Consider the following 24335-nt stretch of genomic DNA (forward strand, 5'->3'; position numbering starts at 1 on the left):
AGAGAAGTACATTATGATTTTTTTTTTTTTACATTTCCTTTCAGAAACTATATCATAGACAACCAAAGAAACTACAATTTTAGCACATTGCTGTTTTATTTCAGTATCATGTAGCAACTCTTGCTAAGACGGTTCGCCTCCTAGTGGAAAAAATAGGAACTCTCTTACTTTCTTCCATTTATTGAAAAATTGCAGTCTTCTTGGTCACTTTTGCACTTTGGCTCGCAGACTGTATAAAGATTTTTTTCGTTACTGTTTTTTTAAGAGGTTAAGCCGCAAACAAAACAAAATATGCATAAGCCCCGCCCAGGCATGACGTACACAGACTGGGCGGGGCCTATTCATAATTGAATAACTTAATTTACGCACCATGAAGTATTATTAATGTTGTTATTTGCTTTCTTTGGGGGGTTTGGTTTGAAGGTAAGAATATTTTTCAGTCTCTTTCCTTGCGTCCGTTCCCCACCCCCACTCTTCCTCCGACGGGGTTAACAGAACCCGCCCCCTCTCCTCTCTCTCTCTCTCCCCGGCAGCCTCCGCCTCTCTTCCCTGGTCTGTCATCCACACCGCTGTTGTTGCAGCCATTTTACCGTGGAGCGTCGGCGCAGCGGCAACCGGAGGATGCCGAGACACCCCCGTTAAAAGGTAATCCCGCTTCCCGCCTCCCTCCGGGGGCGCTTTCATTTCTGTCAGTAACCTTTACGTTGCGACGCGGGTTGTGGTGGGGTGTCTGGGCGAGCTGAGGCCAGGCCGGTCGCGGGGGGGCCGAGGGAGCCTCAACAACTCGTAGCTGATCAGACAGAGGAAAGATAGCTGGCAGTTCACAAGTCCTTGTGGAAAAATGGCGACGTCTTTCCTGAAACCTTTAAAGTTGTAACGGAGCTTCTTCGTGGCTTCTACGGTAGTGTGTGCTTCGCCCAAGTTGAAAGCAACGTCCACTAAATCGGACTGAGTCTTATTGGCGCGTTCCGAAAAGGGGGCGCTCGTGAGCTGCTTTACGGTCAACGAATGCGTACGCGTTGAGGCATAGTTACTTATTGGCTAGTCAGTTTTTAGCGTTATTAACCCGTTTTCTAACAAACTATTGAAACCACTTGGGGGTCTTTGTTCATTTCAGTAAAAGAAACATCAGTTCATCTCTTTTGTTAGCTTTGTTTGTTGGTTTAAGTTGTAATCTTGTCGCCCTGACATTTCTGTGGTTTACACTGGTGTACGCTTTTCTTTTTATTGGAATCGCAGAAATCACTTGGTTTCTTTGTGGTATATGTTCTTGCAACACAGATCGTTTAGCTATTTACTAAGCGATATCTTCACAGAACTTAGAACTGGAGAAACAATTAGATGTAATTATTAGGCTTTTACGAGAATTTGTGCTATTCCCGAATTGAAAGCAACATCCACTAAGTCAGAAGGCGTCCTATTGGTGCGTTCTGAAAAGGGGGCGCTTGTGAGCTGCTTTACGGTCAAGGTATGCGTACTCATTGTAGCATAGTTACTTATTGGCTAGTCTGTTTTTAACGTCACTGACCAATTTTTCTAACAAACTATCGAAACCATTGGGAGTTCTTTGTTCAGTTCATAAAAGAAACATCAGTTTACTTCTTTTGTTAGCTGTGTTTGTTGGTTTAACTTGCAATTCTGTCGTGCTGACAGAGAGGTGCTTTACTTCATGTCATTTCTATCGTTTAGACTGGTGTACATGCTTTTTTTTAAAGTGAATTGCGACAATCACTCGGTTTCTTTGTGGTCTATGTTCTTGCAACCAACACAGGCCATTTAGCTGTTTACTAAGAGATATCTTGACAGTGCTCACTACAGAGCTTAGAACTGGGGAAGCAGTTAAATATAATTATTATATTTATATTATCTTTTACGAGGATATGTGCTTTTCCCAAATTGAGCGCAACATACACGAAATCAGAAGGAGTCCTATTGGTGTGTTCTGTAAAGGAGGTGCTTGTGAGCTGCTTTTATGGTCATTGTATACACATCGTAGCATAGTTACTTATTGTCTAGTCTGTTTTGGGCCTTAGTGACCCATTTTTCTAACAAAATATTGAAACCATTTGGGGTTCTTTGCTCATTTTAGTAAAAGAAACATCAGTTTACCTCTTTTGTTAGCTGCGTTTGTTGGTTGTAATCTGGTAGCGCCAATGTAGAGAGCCTCTAAAGCACTGGTGTTTCTTTTGAATGAAATGCCATGGCAACTCATGTTCTTGTATGTTCTTGTAACCAATGTGCACCAGTGCTAGTTATTGGCTAGCCTGCTTTTAGTGTAACAAATTTTGGACAGACTATGACACCATTCGGTTTCTTTGTTTTTGTCAATGAAATAAACAACAGTTTGCCTCTCTTGGAAGTTTAACTTGAAATCTTGTGCCAGTGACATAGGGAGTGTTTTACTTGTGTAAGCGCTTCTTTCTAAAGGAATCGCTGCAATCTTCACAGTGCAAGCTACAGAGGCCAAAAATCATGAAAACAATTGGCTTATACATGAAGAAGTGATTGGCCCGAGTTGAAAGCAGTGTGTAATAAATTAGACTAATAAGCAAATTGATGCAGAAGCTACAGCGACTACACAGACCAAAGCACTGTAACTGACATGAAGAGAACTATGTACGGTGGTGATGCAGATTGCTGTGATGGTCCGTTTGGTAGAAGTGTGCTTCTGCTTTAGTATTTCCGGTTGTTTCTCCATCTCTACTGACATCTCTTTCTAATTGATTGTTTTGGACTAACAAATAAGACAACCGCTGCGACTAGTGTATGGGCAGCGTTTTTACAGAGTAAGCCAGATTGACGTGCGAGTAGGTTGTGGTGTCTATGTCCTGCGGTACTTTAAAAGAGCCTTCAGTCCTATTGGCACAAACTACAAGTTCATTTTTCGCAAGCACCTGACACCACACTTTTGTTCAGCTACAGTTAAATACTGATGTTATTTATATTCATATGTTTAAGATAAATCATTTTCCATGATAGTCGTGCTTGGGTGCTTCGATGCCACCAAAGGACTTATAAACACTGCTGTCTTTTTTTATAGTGTCCTTCTTGTCACCACTTAAAAACACACCAAAGTTAAAGAGCTCTCTGACTTAGGTGATGACACAGTACAAAAAGCATGTGAATGCACTGGCGTAATACTGGGATGAAAAACCTTTTCATTTTTTATAACACAATGGCTGTAAAAGATTGAATACCTTTTCCACGGCAGTGCCCATTTACTGCACCAATACCAGGAATTCATCATTCGAAGAATTTATATTGGCACCTTTTTATACATGGCAAACAGACACAATCTGGTACCTCAGATGCAAACTTGCTATGCCCTAAAAACAAGCCAGGCTTCGGCAGAAATCTTTGCAATACAATGATAAGTAAAATAACAAACTTAACCGTTTGGACTGTTATGTGTCCACTGTTTTACAGATAACATTTGCAATGTGTCTCATGATGAGCATGAGAAGTTGTAGTAATGCAATTTGGCCACCATGGCAAACTTTGCTGCACAGCCGTCGTTGTTGGTCTCGTGTGGTGCCAGTAATCAACCCTGCTGCTAATTCTTCGAAGTGGGCAAATGATTCTTTCCATTTCAGAAAGACAGCTGTGAAATTATTGCCATTGTTATTGTATCGTTTTACTTCAAATCAGTTTACTTTCTCGTTACCTATCATGTTTTATTTGCATGATATCATTTGTTAAGTCTGTGGGCTGAGTGAGAATACTGAAGTGAGGCTGAGCAACTTCACAATCCAATGTTGCTCATGGTGGCTTGATTTCAAGGTGGTCTAGTCCGCTTATGACCACCTTTTTTTCAGCAACGTTAACACACATGATGTCCTGGCCACATCAAATGTATGATGCCAGTGCTTCGAGTTATTTGGCCCCTCAACCCAATACCGATCTTTAATAATCAGTGTCTGCTAGTCAAAATCCGTGATTTTTGGCAGCTTGGCTAGCCACCCACCACTGAAACAGCAAAAGAAGTTGTTGTCTTTTTCTCAGCTTTGACTACCCAACCACTGAGGGCAAAGATGTGTGATGCCAGGGAGATGCGGTTTTGGTTTATTGCAGACCTAAAATAAAAAGATAAGACTTGGCTGAATCCCAATTATGAGCCAATCATTTTAAAAAAAACCCACTGACACTGATCTCCTGTTACCAATAGGGACTTTCCTAGCTTCAAGTGAAGTACAGTTACAGATGAAATGGTGGTCTGTTCTCTGTTTGTGATAACAAATACAGTTTTGATGTGTGTGTGATCAATAATGATTGGCAGCACTGCAGCAAACCGTGGAGAGAGCAAGACGGGATGTATTTTCACACAGTGGTTCAGTTCATTTGATTGGACAGCAGGTCCACCTCCATTCAAATGTTCCTAGTGAAGATTCGTCTGTCCATCTAATGGCACAGAACTCTGTCTATACATCAAATTAATATGAAAAATTACATAAATATATATAAATGACAAAACGGGACACAAACAAAGCATTTTCAGATATATTCTACTTCTGTGTGATTGATCAGAGTGAAGTCCCTGCAGATGGCGCTAATATGTTAACATGTTACCATGGTTGCCATGTAATCACCACTAACGATGTTGTGATTGCCAACTGAACAGTTGAAATGGATTTATTAGTCGTGTAGCCTTTGAGTTTCTGTTACTTCTTGGCTCACTTGGCCCTTTTGATGCCACTTTGACAAGATAAGACTGCATTATAAGGGCCAGATAGGTGGATTCTCAGACCACTCCCTCTGTTTAGTGATGGTTGTTCCAGTTTGGTGTACACTGTCTGGCCAAAAAAAGTCACCACATGGATTTAATTTAGCAACTAGGTATGAGCCTCCTATTGGATAATTAGTGCATGGGTGATTCATTTCAGCTGGTGACAGGTTATTTAACCCCAACTGGTGCAATAAGTAGCTTCTCATTTCTTACATAACCATGATGAAAGACGCATCCTGTTGTCGTGGAAAAGATGTGCAGAACCTACTAAAATTGGGTTAAGAACTGTTGTTAACAACTGATTGATCGTGATTGGCGATCACTTAAATGTTTGGTGAATCAAATCGAAGAAAAGCAACGGTAGAACTTAAGGCTATGTTTAATAGTGAAAGTAAACGCATTTCCACATGTACAATATAAAGGGAACTCAAGGGATTGGGACTGAACAGCTGTGTAGCCTTAAGAAAACCACTAATTAAGGAGGCTAATCGGTAAAAAAAAAAGGCTTGAGGTTGCTAGGGAGCATAAAGACTGGTCACTGGAGCAATAGAAGAAGGTCATGTGGTCTGATGAGTCCAGATTTAACTTGTTTCAGAGTGATGGGGCATCAGGCTAAGAAGAGAGGCAGATGAAGTCATGCGCCCGTCATGTCTACTGTGCAAGCCTGTGGGTGCAGTGCTATGGTCCGGGGTGGCTGCAGTTGCTCAGGTCTAGGTTCAGCAACATTATCCCAAACAATGAGGTCAGCTGACTACCCGTATACTGAATGACCAGGTTATTCCATCAATGGGTTTTTTTCCCTGATATCACTGGCATATACCAAGATGACAGTGCCAGGATTCATGTGAACGAGAGCTTCAGAGAGCATGAGACATCATCCTCACACATGGATTGGCCAGCACAGACCTTAACCCCATTGAGAATCTTTAGCTGGATTTCCATACATGCCCCACCTCCACACCGCCCCGCACCGCCCACTTTAAATCGCTGTTTCCATTGCTAGAAGATGGGCAGAACGAGGCCGATGGGATGCTTTTCTGGGTGCTTTTTGGTATCTCCTCTGTGGTCAGGCTGAAGTAGGTGAATTGGGGCTGAAATGACCATGTTTTTTGGAGAGGTGTGGGGCGGTGTGGAGGTAAGCCATATATGGAAATCCGACTTTTGGGATGTGCTGCACCGTGGTCCGATTCTCCCATCATCAATATAAAGCTAATGGCTGTTCAACGAAATAATTTTGGTGGCAATTATTATTTTTTTGGCCAGGCAGTGTAGATGGCTCCACATTTTATGTATCGATCTGCTGTTACATAAACGTGTGTATCATTACCTTCAGAAGAATGTCCCTTGTCAGTCGTAGGTGAAAGGCTGATCTTTGCTCCTGGTTGTTTTGTTTCTCCAATGTACCACCCGACACAGTCCTTGTTGTGCGCTCCTCTCTACATTAGATGGGATGTGGATTTTAAGAGAAAGAAAATTGCATTAACTGTAAAGGCAGACTTTCTTGACTTCAGAATTTATCAAGCTCCATCTCTGTTACATCATTGATAAACTAACGCAGTTCTTTTGGAAGCTGTAAAACTCGGTCCACCATGTTTTACAGATGATGTTATGTGCTTCAGATTATGAGCCATGCCAAAACTCCTACACTGCGTTCTCTTCTTTTAGCTTTCGAATGGTTGCACCTTGTGGTTCCCTTTCTATATATAATCTTGTGAAGTCTTATCTTTATAGCAATCTCTTTATCGTAGACTTGAATAAGTCAGTCCTCGTCACTTGGCTGAATGGTGTGAAGGTTGATTTGTTTTTTATAATGGAAAGTATCTTGAGATCATCCAGTGCTGTAGTCTACTGTGGGTGTCCAAGGCCTTGTATGTTGCCAGGGCCTTCATTGCTAAGTGTTGATTTGGCCACTCCTAATGTTCCTGGCTTCTCATGATGAATTTGTTTTATTTTTGCATACAGAGCTTGAACAATGATGTAGCAGGTTCACAGTAACTGTTTCCAATTGTAAACGCCACGATTTGAATCAACTCTAGAACTTTTACTTCCTGACTTGATTGAGAACACTTTTGCAGGGACAGGAAAGACTTGTAATTCCAAAATTGTTTTCTCAATTGCAATGTGAATTTGGAAGGGAAATGTACACTGTAAAATAAAGCAAACTGCAATTTATGCCCATATTCTTTATATACCATATAGGGCACATAAGGGATGAATTGGGACTGGCGTCAGCTTCCAAGGAAGAACGCAACATGGCACCATGGAGGTTTTTGTTGTCATCAAAAAGCAGTTTAAGCAAAGGCATTATTCCTGTTTTCTCTCTACACTGTATTGATTGTCCCCGCTAAATGCATCTTCTCGCTACACTAATGAAGCGTCAACCTCAGCTGGTGTCCGCCTGATTGCTGCTCCTTTCTCCACTTCATAAAATATATATTGGCAAGTGGCAGATTTTAAGCAGCATCTAAAGAATCCCCATTGATTCCCAGAAGTAGAGTTCAGTAATACAGGTTAAAACTATGGCCATTGTGATTTAAGGTTAAACTGACTTTATTGGTCAAGGTCTCAGCGGCCTCACAAAATGTATTTTTGGTCATAAATCAACTGGTGAGTATGATGGGTGTTTGATGTCTAAAAACCCCGCCAGTTTTATTGAGGACATAGGAGGAGGTCACTTACGCAGGCTCAGGAAAGTCAGGTATGCCGATGTTTTTCAGGACATCATCAAGTACTTTGCTTATCCAATTACAGAATTACCAAAATTCTGTACTTAACTTGAGATCTGGAATGTATTTGCAAAAAAGGCCAAAAAATAATCTCTACATGCAAAAATCCAAGGCAAGAAGAAGGCTCAAAGACCTTAACCCCAAAACAAATATGAAGTCAACCATTGAAGTGCCAATTTGCTTATGTTATGCTTTAACAACCATGCAGCTTATCCCAGCAGTCACTGGGCGACAGGCGGTGTACCCCCTGGACAGGACCCAGTGTACTTCAGATTGGAATATCACGTCGTGGCTTTTTCGGTCTCGTATTGAAAATGTTTGGGAATGGCGGCCACCATTGTTTCAGAGTGTCTGTTTGTTTATGAGTGTGTTTGTTGAAAATGGAAAAGTTATTTGTGTCATTGATTAAATGGGCATGGTGTTGTTGTAGTAGCTAGTATACTGAACAGCTCAGGACAAATGCATGTACCTCTGTGTTCCCCATTGTCTGGGTTGGCTTCATGTCAGCGTCAATAACTAACCTTGTTAATGCTGTAACATTCCTGCGTTAAATGTCCAGAGAAAAACAATCGGCCAACTGAAAATAACAATGCAATTATGAGTATCCACATGGTTGATAATCCTATGTTTTGGGTCATCGCATAGCTTAGTATAAATGGTCCCATTACAGGGCACCGCTCTGGCAGCAGGGGCCAAATAGCGAGTTCATTGTCAAAGCATATGTGTAACTATTAAGTTGGAAATCAAATTAATAGTTAAATTATAACTACAATCAAAATTACAGATCAGTAGTAAATTTTGAAGAATGTGGAATTCTGCACAGTATAGTGTGTGGCAACTTTGAGTTCTGTGCAACGTTAAAAAAGACCAGCTTATAAATGCAGAAGCATTTATTCAAAAGATTATGGATGGAAACACACACGAGATTCAGCGAATGGCAAATGGTGAGTGAGAGAGTTGTGTTTGCGTGTGTGTCCTGCCTTTGTTCTGCTTTTGTGTTCAATGTGCAGGATGTGATACAGGACAGAGAAGTCTGCTAAGTGGAAGATTTAACTCTACCCTGCTCATGTCTGGTTGTGTCTTTGATCGTAAAGGTCCCGTTAGTTCACATGTCAGACTTTGTGTCTGTGTGAAACTCAACGCACTCATCAAGTAAGTGGTGTGGTGCAGTTACTTACCCAGAACTTAACTATAAAAAAAAATCCCAACAATAATATTTAGAGACTAACCAAAATAAACACATATATAGAGAACGTAGTCAAGCAGATCATTTGTGCACAGTCACTGTCTAAACTGTCTTTTTCCAGTTGCTTACCAAATAGTTGTTCTCTTTTTCTTGTAGAGATGCAGGTTGGAGGAAATTGATTGTCTCTTTGTTGTCTATAAGCATCTCAGCTCCAACTCCAGCCGTTCCTCCTTTAGTTGGTAAAACTAATAAACCATGAAGCAGGTAGACGCTGCGTCATATCTGCAGCTCGTTGCACACCATTGATGGTGCGTTCACAACCAAGTGGGAATTGGCAGGCTCTCGCGTCGCTGCCGAAAGGATCTGCCTAGAGATGACATCTTCCGTGGTCAACGAGGCATCACAGTGGCGGTGGTGCGCTCTGGTTTAATGTCTCTGGGTCAGGGGGCAGTCCAGGTGTAGCACTACCTAAAAGGACTGGCCAAGATTCGTACTTGCTTTACTGAAATGTAAAATCCTAAAAATTACAGCTTCCTAAGCACTCATAAGTTATTTCTAAAGAAAGGATATTTTTCAGTGCCGGACACGGTTTGCACCGAACAAAAGGAGATTGATGCACGTCATAAATAATCTCCATTAAAATGGCAATTAAGTTAATTTGTCTTACAAATTTTGCTGACTAGTCCGGTGCTGGGTGTCTAATTTGCATTTTGAGACTCCGTATGGGCACCACGGAGAATATTATTATAACATTATTATTAATACCTGGTGTTTATGCACAGAGCTGTGCTCAAATATCATCCTCCAGATACAGATCACATCCTAATACCAGGTGGAGAAACGGTGTAATGAAGAGAACTAATTCAAATCCCTCTCGCTGTCCGCCAGCAGCAGTTACTTGGTGATGGTACAGCTTCTCATGAATGGGTCCGATTGAATCAGATTGTAATTTTTAAATGTCCAGAGAGCTCCTTGTTCAGCTCTGTCAATGCTGGATAAATTTTCTTTTCAACGCTAAACTGATTAAACTGCTAAATAAACTAATTAGCAGTTTGTTACGCAATAGAGATGCCAACTCATCCTTGCCTTTTTTTTGATGAGAGATGAGCAGAACAAGGTTTGTAATTTAATACTTGAGGTGGAAAATGACCAGCTGTCACCAGGTGAATGCTGTGATCATATAGTTGAGAAGTTCTCTACCAGGCACCTAATTAACATCTGCAGGTTCAGTGTTACTCCTGTGGGACGTTTTACTGCTGTTTCACAGCGCTGCTAATGGCTTTATACCTAATTGCTCTCCAGCTGAAACCAAAATCATTTACTTAGCACCAGGTAATGCAACAATCTTTATTTGGTTTTATTTTGTCGTCTCCAGCTGCTGCCATTCCTCCGACTTGCTGTGGTCTGGCATAACTCAGACATGCAGGCGACTCGGTTCAGGAAACTGCGACACAGAGAAGTGGTCAGAGTTTGGGCGACAACAGAAGGAGCATTAATCTTGATTTACAATTTAGACATTTCGCATACAGTTGAGGAAAACACAGATTCAACCAGACTTGCTTGTTGGTCAAGTTACACAAATAACACTTTAATATAAAGGTTTTTGGACCAGGTCAGAGTGTTCTTAGTACATTTTACAGAATTATTCTCTGAGAATCTCTTTTCATATGCAAGCAACATCTGTATTGTTAACAATAACAGTAATATCGTTAATCGAAACCTAATTCAGAATCAGATTGATTCAGGAAATCAGTGGCGATAACCAGCTTTATTGATTACACAGGAAGCTGATTCGCTTCCTTGACCTTGGTTGAGCCTTCAGAGGAAATATCTCGTTGTCGATTGATTCAATTAGGTCTGATGTTTGCTGTTAGATAGCCTTTTCCCCCTGGTGGATAAAATGCTTAGCTGGGGATTAGACTCCTGCATCCATTAAAATGGAGAATAAAGTGGTGACAAAAACAGTGACTTGGATGCAGCTGTCCCGCGTACTCTAAGTAGACTGATAAAACAACACATAAAGGACCTTTTTGGTGTAGTTATTATGAGCCAGTATTGAGACTTGCACAGGTCTGCAACATTCATTGCAGGTTCTCAGTAAGAGCCACGCTTGAATGAAACGAAACATCCCACCACTGTAGCACAGCCGCTATGTACGAGCAACCCAACGTAACTTCTGACTTTCCAACCTCAGAACCACAAAAAACTGCGTCACAATTTGGACTATTACTGTGAGTTTTGTTTGTTGAGTTCATGTCTGAAAAACGTAGCAATGACTCGCAGGCACTGGCCAATAAAGACTCATTTGAGCAGAATGGCTAATGGCTAACATGACAATGCTGCTTTCCTGTGCACATGTGGACTGAGGATGTGCCGGTTGTTATCGTGGTCGATCCAGGCATTCGGGCTTTAGCTATGCCGGATTTTTTGTAGTAATTTATTTTAGGTCTCCGATAAACCAAAACCACGTCCACGATGCATCAAAATCTCATCTTTGTTGGCTAGGCAACAACTGCTGCTTCCTTTTTGGTGACGGTTGGCTAGTGTCAAAGCGAAAGTGGCGAAACGTGTCAGCTTTAGTACCCTGGAAGTACCCTTGTAAATTGTGCAGTGTGGATGTTTGGCGAAGTAGTAGGAGATCGGCCTCGTTTCCAATTAAAATCGGTGCTGTCTTCACTAATTAATGACAAAGTAGAAAACAAGGTAGTTTCTACTTATGTTTGCGCTGCATAAATCTTAACCGCAGTGATAAATAGTGTCATTAGGTAAAACTTTTGGTTTGAAAGGCTTTCTTCATTTCGTTTAATAGGACAAGTTCTCTTTATCATTAAAGGCTCTAGGAAAATAATTATTTAACTACCTAGAACATTGAGTCACTAAAAAAATCTTTTCAAACTGCTGTGTGTGTGTTTATCAGATGGAAGTGATCACTGACCTCCGGCTCTTTGTGTTCTGTATTGTTTGGATGAAAGTAGTGTTCTGAAGACACTGCAGATGTGAGTCCTTCATTTTTGCCTTTAAATGCAAAAAACAAAAAACAAAACCTCAGTTGAGTTCTCTTAGTAGACTTGGCACAAAAGCTGCTCATGGGTTACTGTCTGTAAACATGACATGAGACAATGCAAGTCTTGACATTAAAGATCTAAAATGGCCGCTTGCACACAGGATAAATATGTTGGTCTGAATTATTAATGACTCATTTTCCAAACATAAAAAATGTCAAAGCAACATTTCTACCCGCTGACAACCAGCTTGTAACTAATTAACTGTTCTTGTTTTTTTGTGTCACAAATAAAAAAGATTAAAGGTCTGTTTCTCTTCCACAAGTCTCAAATTACCACACCAAGATTTTATTCTAATTTTTTATTTATTTTTGGGGGGGTGGAAGTGGATCCCAGACCGTTGCTTTGGTCCCGGTTGAGATGGCAGCCAATGAGGCTTGGTTTAGATGAAGGGTATTAAATGTGGAGAACTGATGCAGCAACTGAAAATGTCGTTGCAGTGGCCTTTTGCTCGTCAGCTTACAGTCATTCTCTCAGCAGATGTCGACGTTTAGATTCTTTATATTTGCCCTGTTACCGTCCGGCTGTTTTACTGAGTTCATGATTCTTTAACAAGACATCTCACGATGCGTGCAGCAGCAGAACAATGCTATTCTGGACCACGTTTAATGAGGAGCAAAGGGGGTCAGGGTGTCTGCTGAAAATGAAACACAAATATTACACTGTTTGTTCAGGAAAAACGAGTTCATTTCAAGGCGAAATTAGAGTGAATCTGTTCAGAAGTGTTTTGAATCGATGTAAAGAGACTCGGGTTGTTGTTCAGTTCCTCGTTTACTTAAAAATCTTGCATTTGTCTCAGTTCGATCTTCACAACACATGCCTTTGTTAAGTGTCTTGACACAATTAGTATTATCGAAGCTATATGAATAAAGCCGTTCATCAAGAAAGGTTACAAAACCATCTCTAAAGAATTTGGAATCGGCAAATCTAGTCATGTTGGCACCAAATGAGGAAGATTTAAGGCGACTGTTACGATCCACAGGACTGTTCAACCAACAAGGATCATTCCAGAAGAAAGAAGCATAAAAGTCTGAGGTCACAAAGGAACCCAGTGTAACTGAAGGCCTCTCTCACAATGGCTAATGTTCAGGAAATCCAAAGTCCTGAGTTAAATCCAGTAGAAACGTTGTGGAAGAACCTGATGCAAACAACATCTGAGAACTGAAGTGGTTGTGAGGAATGAGCTGAAATTCTGTAGACCACTGATCCGGAAACATTTAGTTGCTGTTGCGGTCACGGCAGATAAAGAAAATGGCCTCACTTAGTTTACGCACACATATGAACAAATGAATCATTTTCTTCAATAAATGAGTACACAACTAAAATAATTTAGATTCATGCGTTCGATTGGCTTCTCTTTGTCTACATCCAGGATTTCTATGAGAATATTTTGAGGTTTTGATTTGTTTTTAAGCAGAAATGTAGAAATTTCTCAATGGCACGACAACGTTTAAGTGGCAGAAAACAAAACCAAACATTATAGCCTGTGAGCTGATGGCAGCATTCTCTCTAATGTTGTTTAGTTTCATTTTCATATGAACTGCTTCCTGTTACAGTTTCATCCCCCAGTTTTTGTAGACCAGTCATGCAATGTGGTCTCCTAATAATTGCAACATTTAATTCTTTTATCATTTACCATTTATCATTTCCACTGGTTAATAGCATCTTAGGTTATCTTCAAAGGTCACTGTGGGTTTTCTCGAATCCACCGTCGCTGTTGAAGAAAACTTGAGGTAGACTGTAGGGGCAGATATTAGCCTATACCTCCTTAATTCAACATGTAAGCTAGGTTCTTGGAATCTACTGGAGTCTCACTGAAGCCATAATTAACATACAGAGGCTGGACATTGCCTTCTTTCCAAAAAACATCATTATTCTTGGAAATACCTGTGTTTTCACCATACCATACCTTACCCTGCCTTCAAAAACTCATGTCTTGCTGAGCTTTAACCACACCTTGACCTCCCTGTAGTACTACAGTTATTTCTATATCGTTTTCCTTCTACATTGAAAAAAAAAAACATACACAAACATCAACAGCACAATGTTCATTCTATTTTACAACAAATGTATTGACTGCATACACTTAGGCCACACATAAGCACTTTTGAGGTGTTGCCTGTGTGTAACTTCATTCACAACGTCATTCATCAGTCAAACTGCCTATGTCCTGATCCCCTCTGTCAGACTACAGTTTTTAAATTTTTAAGATAGTGTTAGTTCATTATGAATCTCAAATCTTTATTTTTTCCTCAACATTACCTACCACTCCCTGAGGTTGAGTTGCAGTGGGGCCTCGATACGTAGGAGTGATTTATTACCACAAAGAAATGATTTGCTCAGCAATGTTACAACCCAACACAGTGTGGGACTAGCAAGACAGATGAAACTTTACCTTTTAATTTTATATACGTTGCTAATTTCCTCTATTGTTTTGAAATGAATGAAACAGTATGAGGTAAAATAAATGGTTGAATAACAGTAAGGACTAAAACCCAATGTCCTCATGGATTTGTTTCTTTTTGTGATTTCAGTTTTAACTGAATGCTATACGTGTTTTTTTTCCCCCCCCGACAGGATTAGAAACATGGCTGACACGTCACGAGGTCCCGTGATCGGTCGGCCATTGGCGTTCACCAACGAGGAGCGGAGGGCTGTCCACTCCTGGTCCCGGATCTCATCCGCAGGACACAATGTCCTCTTGGACGCCCTGAAGATCCTTAGCCCGGTGTCCCACGACATTTCCAGCACCGAGGAACTTGTCACCTTCCTGCAGGAGTTGAGCGAGGAGGGCCACAAGCCCACCGTGCTGCGCAGCAAGGACGTGTACGGTTACCGCTCCTGCTTAAACCAGCCCCTGACGCAGGACATGCTGAAGCCAGCTAGCAGGAACACCAAACCCACTGCCAAGAGAAGGGGCAAAAGACATCTACCCAAGAAGAGGGAAGTGCACCCGTCCTGGAACCCCTCTGAGAGGAGCAACCCCAGGATTCAAGGAGTACGGCCTCCAGAGCTGTTGGTGGACCATCGGACCATCATCTGCAGCAGGACACCTAGTCACACAATAGAGGATGCGCAGTCGCAGGCGAATGTGCAGCCATGCCTCAGACTGACCAACATTGAAGGTCTATCTGGCTTCCACACAGCCAGACTCCAGATCCACACTACCTGGGACTCATCTGTGGAGGAACCATCCATCGATTTTTCTCCGCAAAAGCACCCTCCCACTCTTTCAGGAATACCTTTGCAGCCTTCTCAGAACGGTGGGGGGGCGCCCACCAAAGCAGTGGCCTTGTTCAGTCAGAAGAGCCTGTCCTGCCCCGTCCGATTCGACGGCGCCCTCATCGGAGATTCTGCCCCGGTCTTCTACGCTAACGGTCGGGCGTTCCCACAGACTCACACGGAGTTGACCAGCAACGGCTGGAGGGGCAACGGCCTCCACAGAGACGTTCAGGGTCCCAAGGAACTGAACAACCAGACCCGGCAGAGAAATAACTGGAAGGACAAGAAGGGTTTTAGGTGGAAAGTAATAAAGGTGGATGACTCTCGCTCTGTGGCGGAGGCCTGCAGGAAAGCGCAGAAGATCCTGCAGGTCAATCTTTCTCCAGTGATTCAGATCCAACCTCTCAACCACGTCCTGAGGGACTTCAGATTCAAGTGACAAGTGATAGTCCCTCCCAAACACACAGGTTTCCTTTTAGCAGATGTTCGTGTGACGCATGTCATCATCTTCCACCTGGCTGAGTCTCTGTGTTCATAGCAGATGTCTTATTTGGGTTTCTGTGATTGCTGCTGCGTGCTGGAGATAGAAATTAGTCTTGTTCATGGACGTTCTGGTTCCTGACAGGGCGCCTCCAAATGAAATACATTTGAAGTTAGGTGTTGCTTTCCTTAGCAGAGTGGGAATGACTATTGGCCAAAATGCTGGTACATTGTGCTGGTTAACTTATACTACGCTTACTGCAACATCACTCTACTCTAAGTTGTCTAGATGCTAAGTGAGACAGAGCATTCACTGTGTTCACTAAGGGGTAGACGGTTCCCTCTTTGCCTAACGAAGTGCAGGCATGTTTGGGTTGCAGTTGTTTCAAGAGTATTTAAAACCAATTTGAAGTGGAGCAAATATAAGTATTTTTTATTTTAAACAGCACACTCACTCGTGTGTTGTTGTGCGACAACAGCATCCCGTTGGATGTCTGGGTGACGACTAGTTTCCGGTGTCAAGCAGATGTGGCGGTTGGTTGGTTGGTTTCAGCAAAAGAAGAGGAAAAAATGAAGGGAAAGGTGTTCAGTTTGTCTTCCTTTTTTTTTTGTTTTTAAGTATTTTTGTGTTGAAATCCGAGAAGGTTCTGTGAGCAAGAGCAGAGGGGAATCAAATATGACCCACAAAGAGATAAATTAGTTCTTCACAAAAGAGGGATAAGATGTATTACAGAAATCAAATTTGAATTGTGAGAAACATCTCACAATTCCATGAATTCTGACGTCAGTTTTCTCACAGTTGATCTCGGACTCATGTTTTGGCGAATATAATTTGAGAATATATCCTTGTAGTTGCCATCATCATCAGGACTTAAAGATCTTTCACAGGGGATCGAAAAGTAAAACGCGCGTCCTTTTATCTGCTGGTTTAATTCTACCCGATATGTTTTTGTCATTATTATTAATTTTTTCCTCCACGTAGAGAATGAAAATCTGTCAAGTGTTAACAGTCCTGGTTTGACACGTTTGTTTATCTGACTTAAACACAGATTGATGGGAATTTGTCAAGCTACAGGGCATTCCCTCGGCTTTGTTGAGGTCACGAGTTGCATCCCCCCAATATTATCTGTATAGTTTCTTGAACATCTCAGTTAGATGAAACTCAGTCATCTCGATTGTTTCCTGTTACTGAACTCAAACGTCCTTCATGTAGTTTTGTTCTGAAGTTTAGAAAATATTTGAAACATTTACGAATTTCTTTGAATCCACACTGGTTTTTGCTAAAGGTGCTAATTTTGCCAAGTTGGTGCTGAATCAAAAAAAATGGCAAATGAAAAGACTAGTTTAGTTTGGTGCATTTAAGAATAGTGACTTCCTGTGAGGGAGTGATGGCGCTGCTGTTCCCTGCAGGTTTGGTTGAGCACGCCATGTCTGTGCTTTCCAAAAAACAAAACAAAACAAAAAAAACTCCTGTTAGGAACCACCTGAATCCATTTTCACGCTCAGCAAAACCATATTCCATGGCACAATCATTCAGAAATTATCACTGAACATCTTTGGTTCGTTGTCTACTCCTTGGCTTTTAGTGATCTCAAGATAATTAACAACAGAGACGGTCAGTGGACAGAGTTAATTTTTAAAATAATAAACTGCATTTCTGTTTTGTTTAAATAAAAAAAAAAAAAAGGATAAATATTGACTGATTTGATCTCCAGATGTCTTGAGGTAAAAAAACAAAGCCACTCTTGCAACAGTAAAGGAAGACAATGTTTCAAAACTGTAAACAATTACATTTTAAACTGGATTTACTAAAACATCTGCTTCATGTTTAAATGCTGTGAGTCTGTAAAGGGGCGCATGGAGAACAGAACCAGTGAGACCAGTTTGAGCAGTGGATGATGAGCTTTTCCACGTCTCTGCTCTGGTGACATTTGCATTTTGAAAAGGTCTGTTTCCGTGCGCCCCCCCCATCTGTCTCTGCACACAGTCATGTTCAAGCCCTTTTTCTAGATCCTCTTTCTGTTAGTCTTGTTTGTGCAACACTTGTATAATATTGTATTTCCTACATGATCTTTGAAAACATTTTTGTTCAATAAAACCGATTTGAAAACAACGGTTTGTTTATTTTGTTGGTGAAACGTGTGTGAACGTATTGGCACTGCTCAGCTGGTACAGTAGAATATGTCAGACTAAGAAAGTGTCATTTCATCACTGTGTGTTGGCGAAAAGCCTGTGCACACAATGTAGAAACTATTGTGACATTGAGATCTAATGGGTAAGTTTTATTTTATCTGGGAAATATAATAATTGATGGTGACAGTTGCTAATGAGTTAATCTCTAATCTAAGTTTTGAACTACAAGACAAAAAAAAAAAATGTTTTACTAACTTTTGTGTTGACTATTTGTTTAGTGTTATTACACTGGCCGTATGGTTTCAAAATGCCACGATAGAAGCGAGAAAGTGACTACAATTCCCAAAGTGCATTTTGGCGTGACTCAAATTTTTGCACATTTTAAAGTCAAACATTTAAGGCTATATGTCCGTAAATTGACAAAGTAATTCACTAAATATAATTTAACAAAACTAACTTGAAATAATAAGATGACCATTAGCAACAATAAGTATTTTCTTAGTCATTTGTTGTGGAAGAAGGTGTTTCAATGTCACTTCAATGCCAGGTGATATTAGTTGGTTTTCACCATCAATTATGCCAAATGAATGAACCCTGAGCTCACGTATGTGTGTGTATATTAGCCCTCCATCACGTCCCGGGCTGATCCTAAAGCCTACTTACGGTGGGACATGCCTGAAACTCCTCCAACAGGAGTTGTTTGAGAGGCATGCTTAGCAGATGGACAAATCACCTCAACTGACTCCTCAACGTGGAGGAGCCGTGGTTCTACTCTGAGCTCCTCTTCTGTGTCCAAGCTCCTTACCCTATCTCTAAGGCGTGAGCGACCTTATTCATGACCTTGTTCTTTTGGTCATTACCCAAAGTTCATGGTAAGGGTTCGAATGTAGATCAACTGGTAAATTGTGAGAGTAAAGGTAGCTCTCTCTTCACCACAACAGACCAGTTAAGCACCCGCATCACTGCAGGCGCCACTCCAATCCGACTGTTGATCTCCTGCTCCATCCTACCCCTCACTCGTGAACAAAATCCCAAGATAATTGAACTCCTCCACTTGAGGCAGGGCCTCCTCCTTGACCTGAAGTGGGCTATCCGCCTCTGGAGGTCGTAGTTCGATGAAGAGGACCATATCATCTGCGAAAAGCATGGACGAGAACCTCCGATCACCGAACCGAACACCTTCCAAACCTGGGTGCGCCTAGAAATTCTGTCTGTGAAAGTTATAAACAGAAACGGTGACAAAGGACCGCCCTGGCGGAGTCCAACCCTTATCTGGAACAAGTCTGACACGAACCAAACTCACACTCCTTTGGATAAGGGACTGAATGGCCCTCAGCAACAAGCCATCCACCCCATATTCCCAGAACATCCCCCACAGGATTCCTCTGGGGACATGGTCATAAGCCTTCTCCAAATCCACAAAACACACGTGGACCCGTTGGGCAAATTCCCATTTCCTCTCCAGGACCCTAGTGAGGGTAAAGAGCTGGTCGATGGTTCCACACCCAGGACAAAAGCTGATAATTGTTCCTCCTTGATCAGAGGTTCAACTATCGTTTTTCCCGTCTGTCTGCACTTGTCCACATAGTTAAACACCACAGGGTGTCAACGTTATATAAGATTGATGCAGTTATATTCTTGCGGCTGAATATTTTATTGTTTCACTGGCACTCCCTGGAGTGAGTTTGTTGATCTTTGTTGAATGGAATGACCTCAATACCTCACCTCAGCAAACAGAGGTGGAGAACAAAGGACAGAGAAGATGTGGTGTTGGTAAGAACTGGTGGAGTGTGCTTTCCAAGTCATCTCACTCAGGAGTGAGCAGATCCAGAGGATTTCTGTGTAGATCTCTGAAGAGATGGGAAGGTCCAGGAGGGTAAGAGTGTCCCAATAGAGGAGCTAAGTCAACGACTGGGCACAGTGATAGAGTGGAAAGAGTCCAGCCCTTATTAGGCCGGACTCATCAATTCTTCTTGATGTGACCCACGCACAAGCTGGCAGGTGACACAACACATGCATGTGGGCATTCCCTAAATATGAGTGAGACCATCACCAGGGCCCAGAGTCAGGTCAGGAGACCCAGTCCCCAAAGAACCATCACAGTCATAGGGCACACTACAGCCCCGGTGTACAGGTGACGGCAATCACCCCCAGACCGCCCAGGTGAGCACAAACCGGAGCAGGCCAGGAAGACACCCACAAGCAGGCTCACCTACATAGCAAGGCTCTGCACACGAGTTTGCGTTAATGCAGGAGCTTCTCCATCAATTAATGTTGAAGCATAAACTGCGGGTAACTACTATGGTGTGATCTATTTATACTTGTCCGCTCCTCAGTCCATTTTAAAGAGTGAGCTTTGTAAAAATTCCCCCAAATGCTAGTTGGCGCTGTGTCTTTTTTAACAGTTGGGTTTATTTTTGCTCCTACTAGGTGCTTCACTTTCTACTTCCTGCTTCACTTTTCACCTTCATTTTTTCTCAATGTACTCCATCTTTTTGATCCAGAACAATCAACTGAAAATTGCAGAGATGGTGAAGCAGCCTAAAAATACTAAATCGGAATCATTTCATAGTTTCGCCTACTGGCGAGGTTCACGTCAGGCTATGGTGTTAGGGTACGTGTCAAATTGATGCAGAAGCCTAAACCGCCTATAACTCTACATATTCACCTCATGTAATGTGTGCAGATATATGAATATGCAAATCACACCCTGCTCCTATCTCTAGTAAAGCCTCTGTGAAACTAATTTGCTCACTTTTTCATTTAGCCACCCGTAGCAAGATCTGGGGGAGAACAAATTATACATGCACACTTTATATGCTTGTATGAGAATGGTTATGTATTTTATATGAAGTCCTCTGTAACATTAGAAAGGTAACGATAACAGATAACATGAATCCTTGACTGGGACAAGGTGATATCTTCTTTTTTTATTCAAATTCACTAACTCCAGAAAAAACATTACTGCAAACTGCCATTTATCAGGATTTTGGGTGTGTTGTACTACTTGTTACATACATGCTGAGAGTATGTGCAGATAAGATGTGAGCGATATGTTGTGTATAAGTGCGTCTAAATAACAATGCAACTTTTGTAAGATGCTTGCACAATGAACACAGACAACTTCATGTACCCAAGTAGTATAAACTTGAATAAAATACAAATATTTGAAGAAAGAGCTAGAGAAAAAAGAGTGAATAACCCTTTAATACCTTCGCCTCAAAATATCCACCTTTGCTTACTTTGACTGCATGTTCTAAGAATGTAATAATCTTCTCTTTATTTTGTTGCTTTTTTAAATACTGGTAAATGTCTTCATCGGCTGTGCTCTTTAATTATTGTTAGGATAATGTCTGTCTTAATCTGCACTTTTACCTTTTCACTAGTGGCAATTTTGATTTTGGAATTCTGTAACACAGTAGCAAGTGAGAGAGGGGGCCACAGCACCTGACAACGACTACTGGTGACGACAAAATTGCAGCCGAATACTGCCATCACACAAACAATGCCAATCTGACGACATATATCATCATATCAACAGCGCCACCAAATGACAGTGTTCAAGATCTCACTATATCGAATACTCAAGATCGAAAACAATAACGTGACAACAATAAAAAACACAATGCACGGCTCATGGCATGAATGGCGCACACCCCATACACAGCAATCAATATACAAAGTCAACATGCACATTATACTACAGCCAAACAGCCATTTCAGCTCCACATAGGTGAACACCTCTGTGAGGTTGTGTCCTACATATCCACACACGTATCACTAGTTATTTATTAGACAAATTCCTTTATGAATTAAGCAATTTGTAAACTACACGATCAATTCCATTCAGATTAAAAATAATGATGCCCCCTGATGCCCCATCACTCTGGAACAGGGTAAATCTTGACTCATCTGGTCACATAACCTTCTTCCATTGCTTCAGAGTCCAATCTTTATGCTCCCTAAAGCCATTTTTCCGGTTAGCCTCAGTGATTAGTGGTTTTCTTAAGGCTACATAGCTGTTCAGTTTCAATCCCTTGAGTTCTGTTCGCATTGTACGCGTGGAAATGCTCTGCCTTATTAAACATAGCCCTGACAGTTCTTTTACCCTTCTCAACCAGACTAGCATCTTTTTCAAAACCACAGGATGTGTCTTTCCACATGGTTGTTTAAGAAATGAGAAGCTACTCATTACATCAGTTGGGGTTAAATCAAGCAGAGGCACTGTGTTGGGATTTGACTTTAACTAAATTAAAAGTAATATGAACAGTGTTGACTCACTATGTTGATCCTCAATAGTGAATAAAGTGAATGATGCTTAAGGAGTGTATCTTTTGATTTCATACTGATGTGATGTAATAAAAACAGGAAACATCTGGCTGAAGGGTGGAGTCGAATGGAGAACTGAGACTTGTGCCTACCATTTTCTATATACGCTATGAACAAACCCATCGTGACGTAACCCCTTGGATTCTAAACCTCGAAAATGAAGTGGGCGGAGCCTGCGGTCATCATGTTGGTTGTTCTTTACTCCACCCACACTCGGATACTCCAAATATGGATATGGGAGTTGTGTTGGGGTGGAGCTAAAGCAGCCTGAACGTTGAAACCCGCCCACCCAACTCTGTGCTACCAGGTTAGCTCGTTATCCGAGGTGCTAGCAGCCGGGACTCGCTCCCGGTTTGATGCCATTTGTCAAAATCATCAAAACATCAACACTAAAGTTAACATATCTGGGTTATAATAAAAATCAGTGATGTAGTGATGACTTTCAAAGTGTTCTCTGCCCAGATGAGAAGTCCCGATAGTCCAGTTCTTCATCTCACATAAAACATCTGGATCACCTGAATTTTACACAAACAAATAGACATATAAAATAATGTATGTGTTATATGTATAGAATGTGTATGTGTACAGAATATTATTACACATATTCACATTTTGGTTTCTAGATCTTAATTTACAATACCGTCTAACTTAAACTACTTACATATAACCTTGTTTCAACTTCTAGACTAATGTTATGTCCGTACTGTAATATAACATTAATGTTTTAATATAACTGAACACAGCTCAACACTTTATACCAAACCGAACCAAGTTAACATTGATCGGATGAACCAAGTAATGTGAATGAGACATTAATGTTTCCTACTTTACGTGGTGAATTGATATTTCCCAAACTGACACACTTTATAAGTATTATTAATTATTTGATTGATAGACTCCCATTAGCCTGGCTGACAAACTGGAGCCTCGCTGGAAGGCTAGCCTAAGGCTAATTCATTAGCTGGCTAATTTAATTAGATAGTTAACTTCAGCTACCAGACTAGCTATATTGGGCACTGACACCGACCACAAAAATAATCTCCATATCTCCAAATTCACTTACCGGATGGTCTTGTAGGAGGAGCAGCAAAGCAGACAGCTATTATTTATTTAAAATGATCCAAAATGGCCAAAACCTCAAAGGTTGTCATAAGCTCAGGTGAGGACTAGCAGAGAGACCCATACTTCACCTGTCACTCAAAGCTTTTTAACATGGGTGTCTATGGGGATTTACTACTTTTTGCAACCAGCCTCAAGTGGCCACTCGATGAACTGCAATTTTTTGCACTTCCGCATGGGCTTCATCGCTCAGACCCAGAGGTTGCTGCTTGGTGCCTACATGTCTCAAGGACATGTTAGGACATGTTAGGACAAGTCCTAGACATGTTAGGATATATCCAAACTCTGATTAATATGTCATGAGTGTAAAATCCTTATTGTTGGTTAGTCATGATGATGTCATAAAAGTAGATTGTCTTTGAGATTTGGAAGTATAAAAGATGAAATGCAGAAGCGCATTTTGGGGATTTTTATGTGGTGCTATTTAGGTTGTCCTCTTAGGTGAGAAGACATACTGGATCTGAGTGAGGACTTTCTTTTTTTTCCCCCAAAAAAATTGAAACAACATCCACTGGGAACTTCCTTACCTCACCACCCATCCACTGACTCATTGCAGCAGCAGGGGATCAGATGTGGTTACATTATCCGTGTGGATCACTCGACACCCCTCCCCAAAAAGATTTCGGATAGAATTCTCCCTTCTCCACCCGAGGAGCTCATAAGTAATCTTTCTCTTAGAGAATTTTTGGCAAAATTTGAATTTGAACATTTTTAATTGATTTTACAACAGAGTCTGTCTGGTTTTACAGTTTTGGATTATTCAATTGATTTTGGGGCTGATGATCTGCTTGAGCTGAACCTGCAAATAAAATCTGATTTCTAAAATTTCATAATTTTCTCAATAATATTTTTCCCCCTATGGCAGTAAAACTCTAGGGAAATTTTGTATGCTCCTACACCTAGCTCTTGCGGTCACGCTAGTTTTTGAGTCCAGTTCAACTTTTATGTCCCTAGGGCTTTTGAGCCTTGCCTTTTAAATTTTCGCCCTGGCAAGTGCAAGATTCATGAGGGCAGGGGTCTTCAACGTTTTCCAGGTCACGGATCCCCAAACTGAGAGAGATTAAGTAGGGATCCCTACCTACTATATGTGTTCTAGTTTAAAACTCAGCCTTGTACATTGTTAGTAGTACCATTTTGCCTTCAATATTAAGCTATCCCTTATCACTTTACTAAAATATGGTGGACTCATTTAATGTGTATTTACAGAAATGGAGAAAATATATATAAATGTCTAATCAACCAAAGATTTTACAACCTCCCTACAGTACTTATGCAGACACCCTAGGGGTTGCAGACCCCTTGTTTAAGACCTATGCATTAGGATTAACCTACCAGAACTGATGGGACTCTCCATC

At 41.2% G+C, this 24335-nt stretch overlaps 1 protein-coding gene across 2 annotated transcripts; it reads left to right on the plus strand.

Annotated features, from left to right (window-relative positions):
• Positions 1–215: 215 nt before the first annotated feature.
• ccdc71 (coiled-coil domain containing 71) lies at positions 216–17512 on the plus strand. 2 transcript variants are annotated; one of them, XM_047584256.1, is made up of 3 exons: positions 216–423; positions 534–645; positions 14275–17512. In XM_047584256.1, exon 3 carries the CDS (start codon positions 14285–14287, stop codon positions 15356–15358), a length of 1074 nt encoding a protein of 357 aa, XP_047440212.1. In that variant the 5' UTR covers positions 216–423; positions 534–645; positions 14275–14284; the 3' UTR covers positions 15359–17512. The 2 variants fall into 2 exon arrangements, with proteins under 2 accessions (XP_047440212.1, XP_047440211.1); XM_047584255.1 differs by lacking the exon at positions 216–423 and having other exon boundaries at positions 515–645.
• The last annotated feature ends 6823 nt before the right edge of the window (positions 17513–24335 follow it).

This window comes from Mugil cephalus, chromosome 4 (assembly GCF_022458985.1).
Source record: "Mugil cephalus isolate CIBA_MC_2020 chromosome 4, CIBA_Mcephalus_1.1, whole genome shotgun sequence".
In the NCBI taxonomy this organism is placed as follows: domain Eukaryota; kingdom Metazoa; phylum Chordata; class Actinopteri; order Mugiliformes; family Mugilidae; genus Mugil; species Mugil cephalus.